The following is a 13,266-nucleotide window of genomic DNA, read 5'->3' on the forward strand; positions in this document are numbered from 1 at the left end:
TCCTTACTGGGATGAGGATTGGAAGCATGTACCTAAGGCAATTGGTAGTTATCTCAGAATTGATAAGCATTGAAGATTTTGATTTGTTCTCAGGCACAACTTACAGCTATAAATGGAGTTTAATGAGCCACCCTGTAGACTTTCAAGGTGAAATCAAACAAGAAAACAAGCCGATTCTTCACCTCTCTCAAGTAAGTAACAGGGTTCACACCTCAAAATCCGGTTAGCAGCATCTTTGGATTAAAAACAAATGAAGAAGCCAGGCATGATGGCACGTGCCTGCAGTCTCAGCTACTTGGGAAACTGAGGCAAGAAGATTGTTTGATCTCAGAAGTTCAGGCCAGCCTGGGCAACATAATCACATCTCCCGTCTCAAAAAAAAAAAAAAAAAATCAGAAAGATCAGAGAGTTATAATTACATAACGCTCAAGCAGGCAGATGGATGGTTAAATGAGGAAACATTCAGTAGCTTTTCTGTTTGCACTGCTTGGCATATCATCAGCTCAAGAGAAAGAGGCTCGGAAGCCCGTACTGTGTGGTGGATTCAAAGCCTGGGTTCTAATGCCTGCAGTCTTTACAGTGTTAAAGATAGCTCAGGTGTCCACCAGGCATGTTCTGTGAATTTCCAGCAATTCCATTCTAGTTCACAAGTTGCTTAGATCATCAAATACTGCTCCGCACACAAGAAGACACATACCACTTCCTTGGCTCCAAGGAGAACACATTGACTTACTAGCCAGGGGTCTGCTTGCTTATGAGGTGAATGTCTTCCTGCAAGGCTACACCAATTCCAGAGCCTTAGCAGCTCAGATCACTGCCCTGTGACTAAGCTGTTTTTCAAGGTGTGATACCCAGACCTCTGCCAGTAAATCTGTGAACTTGTATGTTACAAATGTGTGATTCCAGACTCGGGTGCAGATCAGGGTAGGGTCCTTGCTGAGTACATGTGAGGCCCTGGGCTCACTTTCAGCACTGAGCAAACCCCCATCCCCAAACCCCAAATACAGCACAGTTCCATCACCCTCATCTGAGAGCTGCTGTCCTTGGCTGATGTCAGGCCTGTGATACCTGTAACTAAGAAAAAGGCCTATGTAGGTGACTTAGTATCCTAAATTCTTACATCTGTAGCAGTCCTAGACACATTGAAATGAGGCTTCCTCTCAAGCCTTTGGGATGCTGTTCTAGAAGGCAGATTCCAATGTCTTCGGATGCTCACCCACGTGTCTGTTTTTACATTGCAGTTGTCGGTGGGACTCTATGCCTTCAGAGTAGCTGTTTCTAGTGAGGATGCATTTGGAGAAGGCTATGTCAACATCACTGTTATGCCAGGTGAGTTGGGTGGGAGAATGGCCTCTTGGCTGTGCTGGTCTCATGTTCTGCACCTGGATGTCATGGTTGTATAAACTGATGACATGACTGCTCCATGGTATGGTTAAAGGGAAGGTTTTTATTGTGGATGAGAAGGAGAGAGAGAGAGAGAGAGAGAGAGAGAGAGAGAGAGAGAGAGAGAGAGAGAGAGAGAGAGAGAGAGAGAGAGAGAGAGAGACAGCCAGCTAGAGGCATCTAAAAGAGTCCAGAGCAGAGAGTGAGAGAAGTCGACTGGACACGGTCAGGGTTGACTGTGAGAGAGGAGAGAATTGCAAGGAACAGAGACTAGAGAAAATAGGGAGAGAAAAGGGAGAGAGGCAGGAACAGAGAGAGAGAGAACATAGCGAGAATACCAAGGCTGTAAGGAGACTGAGTAGCTGGGGTGAAGGGAGTTTAGGGTAGGGAGGAGGTGAGATGGGCCAGATGCTAGCACCAACTGGGTAACAGGTACTTGTGATACAGAGGGAGCCTGGAAGCCAGCATAGGCTTTGATATGCAGAAAGGTGCCACAGGGGAGCCATATGTTCCTCCTGCCAGAGGTAAGGGAAATGAATCCTTTTGATGGAGAAAAACTAGCTTCACAAGTTCCTGAGGAATGCTGGCTTTTATCTAACTGCCAGGAATCCTCCTGCAGTCTAGGTTGAGCTCTTTTTTGGATATTTGGACTGCCTTTGGGGTTAGACCGCATGTTCTTTTATTTTTACCTTAGAGACTGTCTTAGAGTTCTCAGAAGAGACATCGTGACCAAGGCAACTCTTATAAAGGAACTCATTTAATTGAGGGCTTGCTTACAATTTCAGAGGCTTACATTATTATGACAGGGAGCATGGCAGCATGCAGGCAGGCATGTGCTAGAGTAGCTGAAAGCTTTACATCCTGATCCACAGGCAGGCAGAGAAAGAGAGAGAGGGGCAGGGAGATGGGGGAGGGAGAAGGAGAGAGCCTGGGCCTTGTGTGGGCCTTTGAAACCTCAAGCTACCTCCAGTGACTACCTCCTCCAACAAGGCCACACCTCCTAATCCTTCCCAACAGTTCCACTCCCTGGTGACTAAGCATTCAAATGTGTGAGCCCTTGGGGGCCATTCTCATTCCGAGCACCTCAGGCACCATTGCAGAGAAACATGCTAGGATTATGTTTAGTCCTTTTGTTTTCTTTTGCTTTTTATATAACTCTAGCATTTGCTTGACCTGCTACTCAAGTATACAAGGTAATTGCTCGCTGTTCTTGAATGATGACAAGCTGGACCTTAACCCTCCCTGTCCAACACTTACTCTATCCACCTTCTTTTCCTCATGATCTAACTTTCATGTAGGAGCATGGATATTTCAAATGCATTCACCTGTGCCCCTAAAGGATCAGGGGCACACATGTGTCATGGGCTATCAAGTCCACCCCTGGGTCACAATGCAGTGTATTCATGTGGATTAGAGGAGGTGATCTTTGGTCCTGGTGGACACACCCTGCTCTGTGTCCTGGCCTCCAGCTTCCACTTACCATACGCCTGCATCGAGTATGTGGCAACACCACCTCCCAGCCATTTCTCCTGGGGGCCAGCAGCTCCACCTTTCCCACAGTCTACTTACTCCTACAGCTGAAGTCTTGTGATGGTGGTGGGCACCTTTAGTCAAAGACTTAAGATCCGATTCATGGTTTGGTGATGTTGCTCAGTTGGTAAAGTGCTTGCCCAGTACTGAATACACCTGTATTCACCCTGTAATCCTAGCACTTGTGTGGGAGGCCAGCTTCCACTTTTTCCCCAGGGTGCTCTTGAGGAGGGAGGAGGGAGAAATATTTAGATAGAAAGACAGAGGGGAGAGAGACAGATAGCTACACGGGATAGCCTCGGGAGGGCCTGGATCAATATCCACCAGCCCTCCTGTATCTTCTAAGGGGCTTTTATAGGACTGCCAAGGGGTGGAGCAAAAGCCTTCCCCTAGCACAGCCAAGTGCAGATGCTTCCAATCACCTGGTAATCATACACATGGTCAATCCTCTGATGCAGCCCTGCTGGGTAAAGCAAGCTCAGATCTCACTAGGAAACCTTTGTGGGCCTCCACACACTTGGGAGGCACAGACAGGGAGCAGGAGTTCAAGGTCATCATAGAGAATTGGAGGCTACCGTGGGACAAATAAGGGTCTGCAATCTAAGTCTTCCTTTTCTGTAATCACAGTACTCATTCCATTTCTTACTTCTTGAGTCTGGGATCGTCTATAGGTAAGTAAATTGACAGACAAGCTCAAAATCCACAGGAGGGTTTAAAAGTTTATAGTTTTCTACAGTTGAGACCCAGGGGGATGAAGACCTCTACAGGATGTGGAGAATAAGCTCTTAGAGAGGATGCCTTTGTTTGTGTGTGACTGGTGTGTGCAAAGCTGCCTTAGTTGCCCTCTGTTTTTTCTGTCCCACAGCTGCAAGAGTCAACCAGCCACCCATGGCAGTTGTTTCTCCTCAGATACAGGAACTCACTGTGCCTTTGACCTCAGCCCTCATCGACGGCAGCCGTGTGTATCCTCCATGTTTGGGTGGTTTCTGTCTGTTTGTACTGTCCGATTGAGCACTCTGTGTCAGGGCCAAGAAGACTTGTTACACCGAAATAAACCAGTGTCTCTTTTAGCTTCTTGTCTTAGGCTTCCAGGTGGGAGTAGCAGCATCCCTGTAATCCTAGCACTTGGGCGGCAAAGGCAAGAGAATGGGGAGTTCCAGGCCAGCCTGGGATACAAGAAACACTGTCTAAAACAAACAAACGCAATGTTCTTTAGGGTCAGATATTTGATTTGTAATTCAAATAATTACTAAGGATTCTTTTGAATCATGTAGCATTTGTAATATTAGCAATTGAACAGAACCTTTAAACATAAGTGAGGTTGGTTTCAGCGAGAGTGGGTAGCATTTTGCTTACTCATTTATTCAGAGTTTACTCTTTAACTAGAGGATGAGGGAAGTATAACTTCGGGTGTCCATACAAGCGAGTATAGACTGTAAACAAGTCTAGTGTTAACTTGGTTTAACAGTGTGATGCGCTCTGCATCTGCTTCCACGTTCACTCAGTCACCAAGTTAACCCCATGTCCTGCTGAGCGTGAGAGGCAGTGGCTTTGGGCTCAGACTCACAAATGTGGCTCTACCAGCCCGCCGGCAGACTGTGGACACCACAGTGATGTGATGCGTGCATCTATTTGCATCATGTCCTCATCCCCTGCCCATTATAACATGAACATATAGTACATTTGTTTGTTTGCTTGCTTTCTCAGGCAGTTCAGGCTGGCCCCACGCTTGCTGTGTACTTAAGGTTGACCTTGGCCCCCCAATGCTGGGATTGTAGGCTCGTGAACCTCCATGCCTAGTGGACAGAGAACACTTTAAATGGAAATAATTATATGAGAAAAGGCCAGAATTTTTAAAAATTGTTAATCAGAATAGCTTAGTTACAAAAACCATGCAGGATTATTACTTGGCCACATAAACTTATTTCCTTAAATGAATTTGATGAAAAGCCATCTTCCTTTGAGGTCTGGAAGTCTATGGTTCTACATGACACATATTGTTGCTCTCTTTTATTACTTATTTGTTTGTTTTTGTGACATGGAGATTGAACCCAGGACTTTGTGGATGCAACATTCTGTCACTGAGCTATATCCTCCAGCCCTGCTTGTTTTTTTTTTGTTTGTTTGTTTTTTGTGAGACAAGTTCTCACTGTGTAGCTCAGTCTAGCCTCAAACTCATGCAGATAATTTTGACTTAGTCTCCTGAACGCTAGTGAACTACCATGCCAAAACCACCCCTTCCCACTTCTCACTACTGGGAATCAAACCACCCAGGGCTTCACATGTATAGTGGTTAAGCACCATACCACTAAACTACAGTCCTAGCCTTCTGTACGCGTGTGTGTGTGTGTGTGTGTGTGTGTGTGTGTGTGTGTGTGTGTGTATACTCACACTGTATGTGTGTTGTATGCAACATAGTACACCTGAAGAGTTCAGAGGACAAATTTTGGTAGTCAGTTCTCTTTTTCCACCTTGTGGGCCTCAGGATTAAACTCAGGTCGTCAACCATAGTGGCAGGTACCTTTAACTGCCAAGCCATCTTCTCAGTCCTACCCTGGTTTGCTCTTTTAAGTGGGAAAATTTTCATGCATGAGTATTTTTCTGGACTCATATCCTAGTCATTAATATGGTAAAGGGGTTTTGTACATCGTAGATAATCTCTCTCCACATGTTCAAGAACCTGTTATTCAGACGTCTGTATGAAGCTGACGGTAGCATGTTGTCAGTCACCCAGATGAGCAGGAGCTGAATGTCAAGGCGCTACACTCTGTGCCACAGTACCTGCCACTCTGCTTTTAAAACAGTCAACAAGTTAGAACAGCCCTGCTCAACCTATGAAAGTCTAGAAAACTGGCGGTGACAGTTTAGGGGCTGGGAGATGGCCGCGATGCCTACTGTGTACTGTTGAGGTCTGTGCAGATGTGTATTTCTACTAAACACATTTAAGTTTTCTGTAAGTTGTAATGCTTTCATCTCAGTATTCCCAGAACTCACTCTGGATGTTGTTTTCCCCATCTTTGTAGGAAGTACAGATGACACTAAGGTAGTGAGTTACCACTGGGAAGAAGTTGACGGGCCCTTCCTTGGAGAGGTGTTTCTGGCTGATGCCCCCATCTTACGCTTGTCAAACCTAGATCCTGGTAACTACACTTTTAGGCAAGTGGGTTCTACCTATATTGTGTTTTCCCAGGACTTCTCTTTTGACTGTTTCTTGAAACGGATACTTTCTATAAAAATAAAAATAATATATCACCAAGCAGAGGAAGTAAAATATTTCATGTCCATGACCTAGAAATGAGCACTCTGAACAGTGTGGCATTAAGTGCTTCTTCCAGTCACATGCTACTTTAAACCCTTTTCTTTTTTCTCTTGCTTGGGTTAAAGTTCTGATGGGAGAGACCCCTGGGGTTTTGTTTGAGGTCAGAGCTGAGCTGGAGTTTGGCCCTTGTCTGTGTGGAGTTTGTGGGACAATGTGAAAGGAAGCCCAGAAGCTGTAGATGACCCCAATATACAATTTACCCTGAGCTGTTGTTCTCTATTCGTATTTATACAGCTTAGTTCACAGACACCACCCCATTCCCCACCTCTACCAAGGGTGAAATGAGCGAGTGGAGACTGTACTGTTCTTGGGACCATTTCAGTACAGGAGGCCCTGGGCAGCTTGCTTCTCTCTCTCTCTCTCTCTCTCTCTCTCTCTCTCTCTCTCTCTCTCCTTTTCTTCCTTTCTTTCTTTCTTTTCTTTTTTTCTTTTGGTGTGTGTATGTTGAGCATTTTGTATGTATTTGAAAATGCTTAACCCTAAAATGCTTTGCAAAGAGTGTTCTTTCAGCTGGGTGGTGGTGGTGCACACCTTTAATCCCAGCACTCGGGAGGCAGAACCAGGCGGATCTCTGTGAGTTCAAGGCCAGCCTGGGATACAGAGTGAGTTCCAAGAAAGGCACAAAGCTACACAGAGAAACCCTGTCTCAAAAAAACAAAAACAAAAACAAAAACAAAAACAAAAACAAAAAAAGAGTGTTCTGGAAGTATGATTGTAGAAAATCCTCTAGAAATGACTTTAGAAATTGGGTGCTTTGTAGCTGAAATTCACAAGTGGTTCAGTCAGAAAATTCTCAAGATCAAAGGCAAAAGTGGCTCCTGGTAACACTCTTAGCATGAGTTATTGGAGAGGGGCGTGTGGTGATGATCTTAGGATGAATTGTTGGAGCTGGATGTCTGGTGATGCTCTTAGGATGAGTTGTTGTGAAGGGTGTCTAGCGACACTCTTAGGATGAATTGAGTTGTCTAGAGAAGCTTCTCGGTTTCCTTGAGGGGCACATTCTCCATTCAGCATCCCAAAGACTAGTAAATTCATAAAGCCTTAATGTGGGAACATACTATGATTCAAAAGTAAAATGAATCCATGACAACAGAAGCAAAGAAAAATACCTTCTGGCCTGTATGCTTTTCTTAGCCTCATCCTCAAGTTTCTATTTTCACTTTTGTTTGTTTGTTTGTTTTCAAGACAGGGTTTCCTTGTGTAGCTTTGGAGCCTTTCCTGGAACTCGCTCTGTAGCCCAGGCTGGCCTCAAACTCACAGAGATCCGCCTGCCTCTGCCTCCCGAGTGCTGGGATTAAAGGTGTGCACCACCACCGCCGGCTGACCCCTATTTTCACTTTTTTTTTTTTTCTGAGAATGTTTCATCTGAGCAGGCTAAGGTGACCACTTACTTTCAGGCATGGCCCAAGCTTGGATGTGAGAGCTTCCTTTTCTCTTTATAGGTTGACCATCACAGACTCAGATGGTGCTACTAACTCCACCACAGCAACCCTCATCGTCCGTGGTGCTGTGGACTGCCCACCTGTTGCCAATGCAGGACCAAATCAGACCATAACTTTGCCCCAGAACACCATAACTCTGAATGGAAACCAGAGCAGTGATGATCACCAGATTGTCCTCTATGAGTGGTCCCCAGGCCCTGGTGGTGAGAGCAAAGAGGTGGTCATGCAGGCAAGTCTCTATCCTGCCTGCAAACTTTTATCCTATCTCTGTCTGTCTGTCTGTCTCTGTCTGTCCGTCCATCCATCCATCCATCCATCCATCCATCCATCCATCCATCCACCCACCTATCTATCTATCCATCCATCAATCTATCATCTATATATCATTCATTCATCTATTCTAGTTTTAGGGGGGTTGTTAAATCAGAAAATCTGTTTTATAAATTTCTCAAACTGGGAAGTGGTGGGAAGAGCATATAATCTCACAAGTCTCCTCCAAGTTTACATCCCTTGCTGTCACAGAACAGCAACCAAGCAATCGGTCCTGTTGTTTCAACTCAATCATGATGTCATTTGGGAAAAAAGCAGACATAGTATTTGTTAGAGCAATATTTTATTTAGTCTTGGGAGAAACATTAGAAGTAACTAACATAACTATGTTATCAGAAAAGCAGATATTATTCTATATGCCCCATTTACTGAAACACTGTAGCAGATACTGCTGTGGTTACCACTCTAGAAGTGGTAGAACCTGGGAGAATGGAGCCTATAAGCAAGTCGGACTAAAGTCTCATCAATAGTCAACTTTATTCAGATCATCCGACAACTTATATTCCAAGGGTTAACAGGAGCGACATGAGTAAAGTGTCCAATCACAGGGCAAGCAACAGCTGGCGAATGAGATGCTCATGGCAAAAGCATGTCTATCCACATAGGCATATAAACAAAGAACAACAGCCAGTTGTAATGAACATTCTGAAGTAAACTCACTCCTATCCACTACTCCTGGGGTAGGGGGCACGAAAGCATAATCCAAGAACAATTTCATGTTTTTGAAGAAGGTCACTCTCGTCTTGGCTTCTTGGAGGTTTTTCCCAAGCACTCAGGAATCTCCTATCATCTCCATTCTTGGACCCTGTTCCAACACTGCTGTACTGAGTTCCAGAGGCTTTATTAATTGACATTCCTTCAATGCTGTGAGGATACACAACTGACTCAATGATACTTTCTCAGGTTCACACCTGTGTTTATATTCTCCTTCCCTCCTCCCCTCCCCCTTTTTTGAGACAGAGTCTCACTATGTAGTCCTGGCTGGTCTGGAGCTTGCTATGTAGACCAGGCTGGCTGCAAACTCACAGAGATCTGCCTACTACCTCTGCCTCCCCAGTGCTGGAATTAAAGGCGTGAACCCCACACCCTGCTCCTTCCTTCCTTCTTTTAATTTTTCATGCATTGCCTAGCACCTCACACTGAGAGCTAGACCTTTTCCTTTTTATATTTTTAAAGTTGAGCTAGGGTCTTCCTAAGTTGTACAGATTGGCCTTGAACTTCCTCTGTCCCTGGCAGGTCTTGAACTTGCCACCTTCTTGCGTCAGCCTCCCAAGAGTGTTTGCTTTTGTTGCTGTGATAAAGACCATGACTAAAGGTAACATGGGGGAGTTGAAGTTTATTTTACCTCACAGCTGGTAATCCATTATCAAGGGAAATCAGGGCAGAAACTCAAGACAGGCACCTGGACGCAGACCCTGAAGCAGAGGCCATGGAGGGACACTGCTTACTGGCTTGCTCCTTATGGCTTGCTCAGCCCACTTCCCCATACAACCCAGAACCACTGCCTGGGGGTGGCACTACCCACAGCAGGCTGGGTTCTCCAAAATCCGCCATTAATCCAGAAAATGCTTCCCCAGGCTTGCCTGCAGGCCAATCTGATAGACGTACTTTCTCAACTGAAGTTTCCTCTTCCCAGATGACCCTGGCTTGTGTCAAGTTGAAAAATAAAGTCTAATTAGGACACCAAGTAGCTGGTGTGTTAGGCCTGTACCATTGCACCTAGTCTGTTTTTGAGCAAGATCTCTGCATTCAGTGAAACAGGTAGCATCTGTCACGGCACACTGCTTCCTGGGACTTCCCTAATGATAGTCTCCCTCTTGTTTCCTTCACATTTGCTATTGTGTAGGGAACACAGACCCCATACCTCCACTTGTCTGAGCTTCGGGAAGGAGAGTACACATTTCAGCTGACGGTGACGGATTCTGCAGGACAGCAATCTGCTGCTCTGGTCGCCGTGACTGTCCAGGCTGGTAGGTGAGATACGAATGAGATGAAAGCAGAAATGATAGGCAGACTCTTGAGCTTCAGACGTGCCTGACTCGGTGGTCACATCCTGAGATTCCTGAGCTGGTAGGAAATCAGAAATGTGAGAGCTGATGGGGCATGGAAAACAAAGTTTCTTTTGATGTACCGAATCTTGTCACATGCCTCTAAACCATAGTACCAAAGACAAAATGAGAGTCGCTGTCAGCACCAAGTGTGTCTCTGATTTGTCATCTGGTAACTCCTGTGCCTGTCATACTCATCTGGAGAAAGTTCCAGGGTGTCTTGGGGAGACTAGTTGACTGTGTGGCCTGACACCCAGATGCAGCAGACACTTGGGTGTTGACCCAGGCTCCACTCACTTACTGGTCTTATAAAAACCCAGGGCTCTGCTACCTGTAGCTTTCAGGAGACTCATAGGTAGCCAGCCAGACCTCGCTTGCGATGGTCTTGGTTTCAAAACTTCTCTAGAAAAGGCTTGCTGTCTCCACATCCACCACCTGGTAGCCTGATGATGGGAAGTCTCAGCTGAAAGGCAACTGATTGAATTTTCACTAGCTGATTCAGCTAAGATGTAAAAGGTCTCAGCCAGACCCTAGGAATATGGACTTAAAGAAGATGGGCCTGGCCTATGCTCTTCCAGGGCCATGGCAAGTCCACGTGAAGTGACATGAAGTTATTCAGGTGCTTTCCTCAGTGAGGAAGGGCGCCCACATAAAGAGCACCCACAGAGCACTTGGCTCCAGAAATAGCTGTCACTGGAGTCCCATTGACACAGTCATGGCAGGTGATCAGGAGGAGAAGGATGGAGAGTGGAGGGCAAGAAGGGGGGTGTTTAGGAACTGGGGCCCAGACTCCTGAAGACACAGGATGTAAAGGGCTTGGGTACATTGAAGAACTAAAAATAACGGTATGACTGGAGAAAAAAAGAGATGGGACTAGGCCTGTTGGAGACCAGGACTGGAATGAGATGTCCCACAGAGGGGCAGGGCTTTGTGGATGTTTGTCCTTAGGAAATTAGGGAGCCACTATGCATATTGAGGACAGAGGGAAAGACATTATATCCCAATGGTAATGGCTGTGTCTCTGTGACTCTTGGCTTGCATTATGTGCCCCCCACCCCCCCCACCTTTTTTGGGAAGCAGAAATAGTAACTATTCATAAAAATAACACCATGAGTGATATTTTACTTATTTTTCTTTCTTCCAACATTCAGCTGAAACATTTTCCTTTTAAAAACTATTTATTTTTATGTGCATGGGTGTTTGGCTTGCATGGATGTCTGTGAAGGCCAGAAGGAGGCATCAGAACTGGAGTCACAGACGTTGAGAGCCACCATGTGGGTACAGGGAATTAACCCAAGTCTCTCCAGCCCACAAGTGAAATGTTGTCAACATTTGCTATTTAGCGGGTGCTGTGCTAGACAGTGGGGCTGCAGACCAAGAGAGCAAGCCTGTGAGCCCTGATGTCTATTCCTCTTCCTTCTCCTCCCTGCACTCTTCCTTCCCTCTTACCCTTTTTACTTCCTCCTTAATTCCTTTCCTCCCTCTCACCTTCCCTCTCCCTTCTTCTTTCCTTCCCTTCCTCCCCTCTTCCTTCTTCTTTCCTTCCCTTCCCCCTCTTCCTTCTTCTTTCCTTCCCTTCCCCCTCTCCTTCTTCTTCCTTCCCTTCCTCCCCTCTTCCTTCTTCTTTCCTTCCCTTCCCCCTCTTCCTTCTTCTTTCCTTCCCTTCCCCCTCTTCCTTCTTCTTTCCTTCCCTTCCTCCCCTCTTCCTTCTTCTTTCCTTCCCTTCCCCCCTCTTCCTTCTTCTTTCCTTCCCTTCCCCCTCTTCCTTCTTCTTTCCTTCCCTTCCCCCTCTTCCTTCTTCTTTCCTTCCCTTCCCCCCTCTTCCTTCTTCTTTCCTTCCCTTCCCCCTCTTCCTTCTTCTTTCCTTCCCTTCCCCCCTCTTCCTTCTTCTTTCCTCCCTTCCCCCCCTCTTCCTTCCTTCTTTCCTTCCCTTCCTCCTCTCTTCCTTCTTCTTTCCTTCCCTTCCCCCTCTTCCTTCTTCTTTCCTTCCCTTCCCCCTCTTCCTTCTTCTTTCCTTCCCTTCCCCCTCTTCCTTCTTCTTTCCTTCCCTTCCTCCCCTCTTCCTTCTTCTTTCCTTCCCTTCCCCCTCTTCCTTCTTTCCTTCCCTTCCTCCCCTCTTCCTTCTTCTTTCCTTCCTCTCACCTCCCCTCTTCCTTCTTCTTTCCTTCCCTTCCTCCCCCTTCCTTCTTCTTTCCTTCCCTTCCTCCCCCTTCCTTCTTCTTTCCTTCCCTTCCTCCTCTCCTTCCTTCCTTCTTTCCTTCCCTTCCTCCTCTCCTTCCTTCCTTCTTTCCTTCCCTTCCTCCCCTCCTTCCTTCTTCTCTTCCTCCTTCCTTTTTACTTCCCGTCTTCCTTCTCTCCTTTCCTCTCTCGAACATCTGTAATTCTAGAGAATAACCAGGCTCCCGTGGCTGTGGCAGGCCCAGATAAGGAGCTGTTCTTCCCAGTGCAGAGCGCTACACTGGATGGGAGCGGAAGCAGTGATGACCACGGCATTGTCTGCTACCACTGGGAGCACATCAGGTAGTGTGTCACCCAGCTCTGAGGCTGGGTCACTGCTGAGTGACAGCATCCCTTCTCTGGAGGACCACGTTAAATTGAGGAGTCAAGATTTAAGCAAAGAGTAACTAGGCCTTATTGATAAAAATATGTATGATAGGCATGGTGCTGCATGCTTGTAATCCTTGCACTTGGGAGGCTGAGGCAGGAAACTCCTGAAGGCTAGCCTAAGCTACACAGCAAGACCCTCATTTCAAACAGACAAGCAAACAAAAGGAGTGTTTTGGGGGAGATGGCCACTGGTTGGCAGTGGAGGGAAGTGGAGCCCAGAACAGGTGGACAGGGCTGGTGTGGTATGGGGTGAGCTTCCTAGCAAAAGAGATGTAGGGAGGGCTGGGGATTTAGCTCAGTGGTAGAGCACTTGCCTAGCAAGCGCAAGGCCCTGGGTTCGATCCTCAGTTCCAAAAAAAAAAAAAAAAAAAGAGATGTAGGGAAAACCGTGTGTAGTCTACACTCAACCAGCCTATTGATTGCATAGGACAGATGTGCAAGTTCAAGGTGAAATTCACATTATAACATTTCCTGTTTTACCTACTGGGTCTCAATATACCACATGACTTCTGAAGAAGGAACTGCATTGTTCCCATTTTTTTTTTTTTTGATTGTTTATTTTGAGATAGGGTTGTACTATGTAATCCTGACTGGTCTAGAACTCTCT

General features: G+C 46.2%; 1 protein-coding gene across 2 annotated transcripts in view; it reads left to right on the plus strand.

Annotated features, from left to right (window-relative positions):
- Window positions 1–13,266, plus strand: part of Kiaa0319 (KIAA0319 ortholog) — a 67,268-nt gene that overhangs the window by 32,372 nt on the left and 21,630 nt on the right. For both annotated transcript variants that reach the window (XM_036188181.1, XM_036188182.1), the window contains exons 6-12: window positions 94–191; window positions 1,242–1,329; window positions 3,779–3,871; window positions 5,937–6,069; window positions 7,675–7,903; window positions 9,851–9,974; window positions 12,440–12,572. In XM_036188181.1, the coding sequence (XP_036044074.1) occupies window positions 94–191; window positions 1,242–1,329; window positions 3,779–3,871; window positions 5,937–6,069; window positions 7,675–7,903; window positions 9,851–9,974; window positions 12,440–12,572 (898 nt within the window). The remainder of the gene's footprint in view (window positions 1–93; window positions 192–1,241; window positions 1,330–3,778; window positions 3,872–5,936; window positions 6,070–7,674; window positions 7,904–9,850; window positions 9,975–12,439; window positions 12,573–13,266) is intronic.

Source organism: Onychomys torridus, chromosome 5 (genome assembly GCF_903995425.1).
Source record: "Onychomys torridus chromosome 5, mOncTor1.1, whole genome shotgun sequence".
In the NCBI taxonomy this organism is placed as follows: Eukaryota; Metazoa; Chordata; class Mammalia; order Rodentia; family Cricetidae; genus Onychomys; species Onychomys torridus.